Source organism: Lepidothrix coronata, unplaced genomic scaffold, assembly GCF_001604755.1.
Source record: "Lepidothrix coronata isolate B3197 unplaced genomic scaffold, Lepidothrix_coronata-1.0 Scaffold66, whole genome shotgun sequence".
In the NCBI taxonomy this organism is placed as follows: domain Eukaryota; kingdom Metazoa; phylum Chordata; class Aves; order Passeriformes; family Pipridae; genus Lepidothrix; species Lepidothrix coronata.
In genome coordinates, this window is record NW_016690246.1 from 4,718,402 (window position 1) to 4,727,669 (window position 9,268).

Consider the following 9,268-nt stretch of genomic DNA (forward strand, 5'->3'; position numbering starts at 1 on the left):
CACTTTTTTTTTTACAGTAACTACCTTGTTTTATTTAATGTTAGATGCGTAATAAACTCCCTTTTACACTGTTACGAAAATACAAATGAGATTGGGAGTTACATCAATGCCAGAATTGATCACGGAATTTTTAATTAGCATTTTGCTACAAATGTAGATGTGTAAAAGTATGCCATATTCTTTTGACTCAAAATTTTACAGCTGACACAGCTGAAGAAGATGTAGCTTAAACTCAACAGGATTTCGAGGGAACTGTATCATTTTCCTGAACGGGTTCAAGGCAAGTGTATGACTGATTTACTACAGATTGGCAACACAAAGATTGATTTAAGATATTCCAAATATAGTTGGAATGAAAAGGCTCAGTGTTTTTACATTTGCACACTAGGATATATGCATGATTTTTCATGTTTTGCCATGTAAAAAAGTAGTAATTAATATCAACTTGCAGTGTTAATTCCCTAAATAATTAGCACTTGCACATATTAATATTTCATGCCAGTTCTCTCTACTTAAAAATATTTTCTATTTCAATAACTTGAGATTTCATTTTGGAAGTGAGAAATACTTCCTCTCCATTTAAAACAATACTCATAACAAGCCACTGACAAGGGTTACAGCAAAAGGCTGTACAGCTAAATATTTTAAAAGAAGCCTGGAACATGTACTGTGAGATCACGAAATCTACTCTTTGTAGTTTACATTTCAGCAGCAATTAAACATAAGTATAGCATGCCTATACCACTACCGGGAGAAATTTGCTAAAAACTTATTTAATGTGATTTGAGACAGCCAAAAGGCAGGATATGTAATGCAAATAAAAATAATAATATATAAAAAAAAGCAGCTTTCTTATTGCTTTATCTGATAAATCCAAATCATTAGCTTTAAGAAAAAAAATTAATTCATAAACATGAAAGCTCCTGAATTCTTCAGCTGCTCAATAAACTCCATGATTTTTTTTGGAGCCTTTGCAAATGCCATGGTCCGCAAGAGGGGTGGTACCTTTCATAGTCCAACTGATCCAGCTTCAAAAACTACATTCTGGGACATGAAGGGTTGAAATCGCGCCTGAAAACTTGACCTTTACATCAGCTGGTCTAATCTAATAAAAGAAATTACCTCTCCCTAGAAGTCCTTGCTTTGTTTATGGGTACGACTGCCTGAGATTACAGCACTACTATTATCAGGCAATGCCAACTGCAAGGCTCAGGGTGGGAAGGGCTGCCAAGTGCTTGTCCAAAAACACCCTCACGATGGGGATCCCCGTGAAGCACCGATATCTGCATTTTTTTCCTGTTGTGCACCTGGCCCGCGGTGTGTGACAGGGGTGGCGGTGCCGGGGGCTGTCTGCAGACGTCGTGGTGCTCCCCGGCTGAGCGCCTTCCCTGCGCTCACTCGCGTCTGGGCCGGGCTCTCAGTAGCTACTGGAGATTAAGATATTGTTGCCCGCCCAGGACCGCACTCAATATCTAAAGCAGTGGCCCACGGCTTTGCTGGACAGACGCTCGCCAAGATCCTCCGGATGCCCCCGGGCTTCCCTCTTCCCCTGGGCTCCCCCAACTGCCTCGGTCTCCCCCAGCGGCGGCGGGGGCCCGACCGCCGTTACGGGACCGGGCGCGGGGACTCCCGCGAGCCCCGCCGGCGAGACGCGCCCGCGCCGCCATTCCTGTTGATCCAGCGCCCCCTGCGGGGCGGGGCGGGCAGGACGGAGACGGCAGCGCCGGGAAGTGGAGCAGCTCCGTGCCCTCTCCCGACGCGGCGCCTCGTCGGGACGGGGAGCGGAGAGAAGCCCTGAGCTACTCCGAGCCGAGTCGCGCCGCCGGAGCTGCGGCGCCCGCCGTCGCGCCGCACCGGCCCCGCGGGGCTTCCGCACAGGGGAGGTGACTGACGGAGGCAGGCACGGAGGGCAGGCGCCGGCGTCCCCCCGCGCTGGCACGGCGCCGGGCTGCGCCGAGCCGAGGGGGCAGCGCCGGGGAGGGGAAACCGCCGCGGAGGGCGGGGGAGCGCCGCGTGCTAACTGGGGAGCATCGGCTGGCTGAACCGCCGCGCCTGGCTACGCACACTACAGGCCAGCTCCGCGGAGCCACCGCGCCCCGGCTCTATTGGCGTCCCGCCCCCGCGCGGCCCCGGCCGCGGCAGTCCTGCCCAGCCCGGCTCGGCTCGCAGCGCCCTTCCCGCAGCCCAGGGCGGGGCGGGGCGGGCTCGGCGCCGCGGCATTCGCGGCATTCCCGCCCTGCCACCGCCCGGCCGCGCGCCGCCGCATGCAAATGAGGGCGCTCCCCATTGGCCGCACCGGGAGCCCTTTGAAAGGGCGCGCGGCGATTGGCCGCGCGCGGCGCTAACGCACGCCGAAGGATCTCCCCCCGCCCCGTCCTCTTTTTTTTTTTTTTTCCGCCGCTAATGTGTGATGCGTTCCCTCTCAGACAGGGTGTAACTCTGCGCGCCGCTTACTACAAACAAGTAGTTCCCAGCCCCCCGCCCTCCCCGCGCCCGCCCGCGCGGTGGGGCGGGTACGGGACGCTGCAGTCGCGGCCGCCGCCCCGCGGGCGCCCCGGCGCGGAGGGGAGGGGGCGGTGGGGGCGGTGGGGAGAGGTGTTCCCCCCCTCCCCTCCCCCGCGGAGGGATATCCTTGGCGCGCTCGCCGCACTGTGCCCGCACCAAAATATTGGGAGTTAAGAGGCGGCTCGGCGGCGCCGCCGGCTCAGAAGCGCGCGGGCAGTTCGGCGGCGGCGCGGTCGGTCCTGCGCCCGCCACGGCTCTACTGCGGCGCCCAGCCCGCTCCTGCTACCGCGGCCCCCGCAGGGGCGGGCTCCACGCGCGGCCCCGCACCCCCTGGACTCGCCTGCCTCCGGGGAGGGCTCTACTTCTGGCTGCGCCTGCCTGCGCCCCGAGCGGCTCTCGCCGGGTGGAAGAGGGAGCGCGGGAGCGGCGCGCTCGCTGACTGCGTTTTTCCCGAGGACTTGGTGCGACCGGCGCCTGGATCGCTGCCGGCGGGGACCCCCCCGCCCAGGACTCTGTCGGTGCCCGCTCCCGACCGAAGAAGGAGCTGCGCAGAAGATATCGGCGGCCCGCCGCCCTCCGCCGGCTCCGGAGCGAGGAGAGCCGCGCCAAGCGCTGAGCCGGGAGGACGCCGGCGGAGCCATCGCCGGGGACTCGCCGTTTTCCCCCACTCGAAAGATGTTGCTCTCCAAGTTCGGCTCGCTGGCGCACATCTGCAGCCCCAGTATGGACCACTTGCCTGTGAAGATCCTCCAGCCAGGTACGGGGCTGGGGTGTCCCCTGCCAGAGCCGCGCCCGTGGGCGCGGGTCGGCCCCGCGTTACCGGGGTGCCGGGGCCGGAATCTCGCAGCCCCTGGAGCTGCATTTGGGGCTTTTATTTTCTATTTTTTTTTTCTTAATTGAAGAAGACAATATGTTAAAAAAAAAGCCTTGGTCAGAATCAGGGCAGTGCGCAGAGTACGCGTCCGCTGGGCATAGCATTTGTGGGCTTTTTTTTTTTTTTTTTTTTTTTTTTTTTTTTTTTAATTTCGGGCGCAGCACGGCTGCGGACACTGACGCGGGTGTTTCCCTCTCGTTTCCCCAGTGAAAGTGGAGAAGGAGCCGTTTGATAAAGTCTACCAGGTGGGCTCCGTACTGGGCAGCGGGGGCTTCGGCACCGTGTATGCGGGGAGCAGGATCGCCGACGGGCTGCCGGTGAGGAGCGGGGCGCCCGGGCGGGGGTGGCGGGCGGGATCGCGGCGCGGGAATCTGCGGGCGCGGGAAGCGGCGGGCGCGGCCGGCCCGGCCCTTCGGCGGCGGAGCGCAGACTGAGCCCGCCCCGCCGCTCACGGCGCCTCCTTTCTCCCCGCTCTGCAGGTTGCCGTGAAGCATGTGGTGAAGGAGCGGGTGACCGAGTGGGGCACGATTGTAAGTAGCCGGGGGGGACTCCGGGGGTGCCGCGGGGCTCCGCCGCGGCGGGGCCATTGTGTGGGTGGCGGGGCCCGCCCCGCTGGCGCGGCCTCTGCGTCGGGAGGGAATTTGGCGGGGGTTCGCCGCCGCAGCGCCGCGCCCGCCCCTCGGACTGCGGCAGCCGCGGAGGGGGGCCCGTCGGCCGCGCCCTCCTTCCCCGCCATGCACGCCCTCCTCCCTCCTGCCCCTCCCCACCTCCCTCCCCTCGGCGAGGGGGCGCCCCGGGGCGCGCCGCCCCCCCGCTGACCCGCGCCCCCCCTCTCTCTGCTCAGAGCGGCGTCATGGTGCCCCTGGAGATCGTCCTCCTGAAGAAGGTGGGCTCCGGCTTCAGAGGGGTCATCAAGCTGCTGGACTGGTACGAGCGGCCCGACGGCTATCTGATCATCATGGAGCGGCCCGAGCTGGTGAAGGACCTGTTCGACTTCATCACGGAGAAGGGCGCTCTGGACGAGGAGACGGCCCGCGGCTTCTTCCGGCAGGTGCTGGAGGCGGTGCGCCACTGCTACGGCTGCGGCGTGGTGCACCGGGACATCAAGGACGAGAACCTGCTGGTTGACCTCCGCACAGGCGAGCTGAAGCTCATCGACTTCGGCTCGGGAGCCCTCCTCAAGGACACAGTCTATACCGACTTCGACGGTACGTGTCCTCCCTATGCCGAGGGCAGACCCCTACTCCCCTTCTGGGGTGATGCCCGCCCTAGAACCGCCGCTTAGAACGTTCCCGGTGCCTGGCAGCAGCGAGCAGTGTCCCTGACACGGGGGTTCATATCAGGTCTACCGGTAACGGAAACTTGTGGACCCGAAGCAGCTTAGGGGTGTTCAGTTGCGTAGGAAAAAAGCGATTCCTTGCAGTGACGCAGCAGTTTCTGTTTCCCTGTCTTGGAAAAAGCGGTTTTTTTTCCTAGAGGGCGATCTGTTTACATGGAGGCTTTGCCAGTGTCGGATGTTTCCATGTGTGGATATGCAGTTTTTATATGCGGTGCTTTTTTTAACTCGGAGCGGTACCTCCCCTTCCCATTCCGGCAGTGTCCTGGAAATCCCGCATTGCAGATTTTAAAGCGATGGGGATAAGTGTGCTCCCTCAAAATGACTTGATGTAGATTTCAGGGCCGGGGTCGATGCTTTAGGGGTGGGAAAGCTAAACATAAGCCAGTGTGTGTGACCAGAGAGAGCATTTGCCCTAGTCCTTGGAGTGTGACTGATGTAACGGGGCCTCGCTCCCCCCGTTTCCCCCGCCCCCAGCTGCCGCACTCACATCTGTTTGTTGTGAAACCCGAAGCCCTGCCGCACGTGACCCTCGGCATCACGAATTCCCCGTTTTGTTTGGTATCCAAGGAGCCCGCGGGCACCGGAGGGAGGGGAAGGGTGGGGAGGCGGGTTGGGAAAAACTGCCGCATAGAAGCCCGAGGGGGGCCTTAAAAACACAGAAATCGTAAGCGGGCCTATTTTGTTTACTGCCCTGTGGAATTGGATAAAGCAGATTAGCTCCATGTAATGCGAGCAGACCTGAGTTTCACCTTCTTGTCGCCCTCTCCTCCTCCCCGCCAACCCCCTTTGTCCTTTTGTGTCTATTTTTGGTGTGATGGTGCAGACGCCACGTGGTCAGTGAAAGGGAGCTTGCCTCAGTAAACAGTCAGCTGATGGGGCTGTGTTATTCCTTGCAACGAAATAGCACAACCGGATGGGCCAAGTCTGTTGATGGTGTAACCCTGCAGATGACCTGAAATTACACCGCTAATGGCTTTGGCCTGTAAAAAATTGAAAGTTTCTTTTTTTTTTTTTTCTTTTCAATTCCCAAATGTCAAATTTATGAATTTAATTTAGGCCTACCAGAAGGAGCTGAACAACGGGGAAGCACTTTAAACCTTTACTCTATTTTTTTTTTTTTTGCTTTCAGGAACGAGAGTGTACAGCCCTCCAGAGTGGATCAGATACCACAGATACCATGGGCGGTCAGCAACAGTATGGTCTCTGGGAGTTCTGCTGTATGATATGGTTTGTGGAGACATCCCTTTTGAGCAAGATGAAGAAATCTTGAGGGGACGATTATACTTCAGGAGAAGAATTTCACCTGGTGAGTTCTATAGGGGTCAAGTGGTTTTTTTTGGTTTTTGGGTTTTTTAAATAGTCCTGTACATTTGAGCTTGTACGGGTGGATTTTTATTGCTTGGGATTGTCTTTTTTTTTACTTTCCTAGTCTAACGTAGCTTTCTTTTTTTTTGGTACAGAATGTCAACAGCTGATCAAATGGTGCCTTTCACTGAGGCCTTCAGACAGACCAACACTTGAGCAAATTTTTGACCATCAATGGATGCACAAATCTGAAGTAGTGAAGTCTGAGGACTGTGACATAAGGCTACGGACCCTTGATACTGATGTATCTAGCACAAGTTCAAGTAATGAGAGTCTGTGAAATACGAAGGACCTCGCACTGGGAGGGGAGCTACAAGCAGAAAGACCACAGTGCTGCTGCCAATACATAGGAGGGGCTAGAAAAATGCATTCATTATTCTGTAGTTGAATCTTTGTCTGAGGGACTTGATTTTATTTTCCCCCTTTGCTGGTTTCTGCTTTGGAATGAGAGATTTCCTTTGGAAACGCTGATGTTTGGGAGTTGCAGGCCAGTACTTAGTCAAAGACTGACCTTATTAAGAAAGCAGTGACCTCTTGAATACATGGTAAACTTTTTTGCTCTCATAGAGCCTGGACTAGATTTTATTTGCTTTTGAGTGCCTTTTTGAAAGCTGCTTCAGTGGGACTTTCTTTTTGAGCTGTCTATGTCCAAAGAAGATCCAGTTCATTATAGGAATTTGCTCCCTTTAGACTCAGTGCTGGAGGAAGCAGCTCCTATGATGCATTGGAGAACCTGTTCGGTGATTGAATGAAGTAGTCCCATCCACTGGTGATGGAATACTTGAACACAGACATTTCACTCTGCCCCCCCCGCCCTTTCCAAATCGAACCCACCTCTGCTGCTCAAAATATTTCCTATAGCCTGCACAGAAATATGAACAGGTATATCGGCTTCTTTGTCAGAAACATTTATTCATGTTTCCTTTTATCATCTCTACCATTGGGCATGAGAAGCCCCTTTCTCAACTCCCCCTGGCCTTTTGTCACCCTGCGAGTCTTAAAGTATGTATGGGCATGATGAATGCACAATCAATGCAATATTCAAGGACTTTTACTTTTTTTTTTTTTCCATACCTGTATAATGTGTTTATGTAAACTTGGTTTTTCCCATGTACTATACAACTATTTATTGTTTGGAATTTAGAAGACCTCCCACAGTTTTCAGCTGTGGCTATTTATTTGGTTAATTTATTTGGTTAGAAGTATTCAACACTGTGCTTTCCCCTCCTTCTCTCCATGGGAATTCTAGTGGTTTGCCCATGGCACTTTTTTTCTGCATTCCTGTTAACTTTTTGTTAAAAATAAAAATAAAGTTCTGACCTTATCAGTTTTTTGTTGGAAGATGGGAAATTGTTGTACAAAGTTTAATTTAAGGGAAATAGAATGACTTTCTAAAGTTAGTCAGTATGCCTTTTGTCTGGTATTATTGTACCAGAAATGTAAAGTAATGCTGTTTGGAAGGGTTTTAAATTATTGACATTGTACAGTCTCCGTGCATTGGCTCTGGAAGGTAGAGTGGCAGAGTCATAAACCTTAATTTATTTTAATAGCTGTGTTTCTGTGATCTGGTTGCATTTATGCAGCTTGGATTTGGATTTTTTTCTTCTGTTTAACAGTGTGAAATGTATGGAGATCATATTTTTTATACAGGTATTTCAATTAAACTTTTTGTATATAACAGTTCTGTGTTTGTGTGCTTTTATCTTAACTATCCAGTTACTCTTGATGGTAGCTGGGGAACACACTCTATTATCTCAAACACGCTGGTACCATCTTACTCTGTTAAAGGTGTGCAGCAGCTGACCCTGAGTAGGTATGTGGACTATGCCATTGCGCAGTGATTGTTTTAGGAGAATTAAGCAATCCCTCGTCTGGACTGTATCTACTCCTTGATTACTGTACTTGATTTTGGACTGAAGAAGGAGTACAATAGAACAGCACTAATGGCCTACATTAAAGGGAATAGGCCTGTAATTGTGGGACTTTTAACTGAATAACTGAAATACCAGTGTCTTCGAGTATAACAAGGAAAGATTTCTATAGCTACTGGTGGTTGCTGTTTTCACAGTTGACGTGTTTACTTTCCCTTACATTCAGTTTCCTTCTTCCTCCTTACCCCTTCTTCCTGGGGGTGGATGAGGACTTCCTGTGCCTTTACAGGAAAGGGACAGCATTCTTGGAGAGCAAGGCGACTTGTTTTCCTTCAACCCCCTTAGATTATCTGAAAAGACTGCTGTGTCACTTGATAAAGTACAGGGGAGTATGTGCTCTTCTCATCTATAGCAAAGAGCAAGAGAAATGTCCTCAGCATTTGTCTTAGCACAGTGGGAGTCAAGTCCTGCAGATTATCGAGTTCATCCTGGTGTCTCTGCAGCCAGAGACTGACCTGACTTGGTCTTTTTGTGGGGGTGGTAGCGATTACTAGATTTAACTACCACAGAGGGATATTTACCACAAGGTATATTTAAGGATGTGTTCGTGCTTAAAGGTGCTGTGTAGTTGTCAGATAAAGGGCTAGGCTTAGCATCTGTGGGGTTTATGTTATTTCCCTTTCTGGGGATCTTTCTGCTAGCTCATCTGCTATTATTTTGGTTCCCTGTGGGGAATATCTCGCTGACATCACATCAAGCTCCTGATGCTAAGTAGTTCAGACTCAAAATGCCCATAAATAGCAGGAGGTAAAGCTGAAGGAAAAAGATCATTTATGGTCTGTGCAGTTATCTGATGACATGGAGGGAAGGTGCATAGCTTTGACTTGGCATAAAAAAGTTCAAATTACTCTATTTGGGGGGGAAAAAAACCTAACCACAGTTATGTCCATCAATTTGTTTACTATGTTTTCTGCTTTTGTTCCTTTTTTGTTTTAGACTTGCTTCTCCAGTTTTTAATGAAAATCTGTACATATGTTCAACCTAGTCCCTGAGAAACTCCCACATACGTGAAGAACCCTATTGGAGCTCTATTCATAGAAGTAAAAGATTCTATGGTTAAGATTACTTAGGAAAATCACACAATGTCCTAAGAGAAGAATGCTTAAAAGTGAATATTTTGAGTTTTGCTTGGAAATGAGAGATTTCTTTTGCTTAAGAGGGGAGGATTCAGGTACACTACAGGAGAGATGATCCCAGTGCCTACTGCAGTTCTTTAGGGAAACACATTTCTAACCACAAGTGGTCCCTGGAGAA

At 51.9% G+C, this 9,268-nt stretch overlaps 1 protein-coding gene across 1 annotated transcript; it reads left to right on the forward strand.

Moving 5' to 3' along the window:
* Positions 1-2,878: 2,878 nt before the first annotated feature.
* On the forward strand, positions 2,879-7,763 carry PIM3 (Pim-3 proto-oncogene, serine/threonine kinase). Its single transcript, XM_017818252.1, has 6 exons — positions 2,879-3,262; positions 3,587-3,696; positions 3,859-3,909; positions 4,224-4,587; positions 5,848-6,024; positions 6,179-7,763. The coding sequence occupies exons 1-6, from the start codon at positions 3,181-3,183 to the stop codon at positions 6,361-6,363; spliced, it is 969 nt and encodes a 322-aa protein (XP_017673741.1). The 5' UTR covers positions 2,879-3,180; the 3' UTR covers positions 6,364-7,763.
* The last annotated feature ends 1,505 nt before the right edge of the window (positions 7,764-9,268 follow it).

What these genes read in the sequence shown, in the direction of transcription:
- PIM3 (XM_017818252.1), top strand. Translation starts at nt 3,181, where the DNA reads ATGTTGCTCTCCAAGTTCGGCTCGCTGGCGCACATCTGCAGCCCCAGT. An exon ending in TGACCGAGTGGGGCACGATT is followed by an intron (nt 3,910 to 4,223) that starts GTAAGTAGCCGG and finishes CTCTCTGCTCAG; the next exon opens with AGCGGCGTCATGGTGCCCCT. An exon ending in CAGGAGAAGAATTTCACCTG is followed by an intron (nt 6,025 to 6,178) that starts GTGAGTTCTATA and finishes TTTTTGGTACAG; the next exon opens with AATGTCAACAGCTGATCAAA.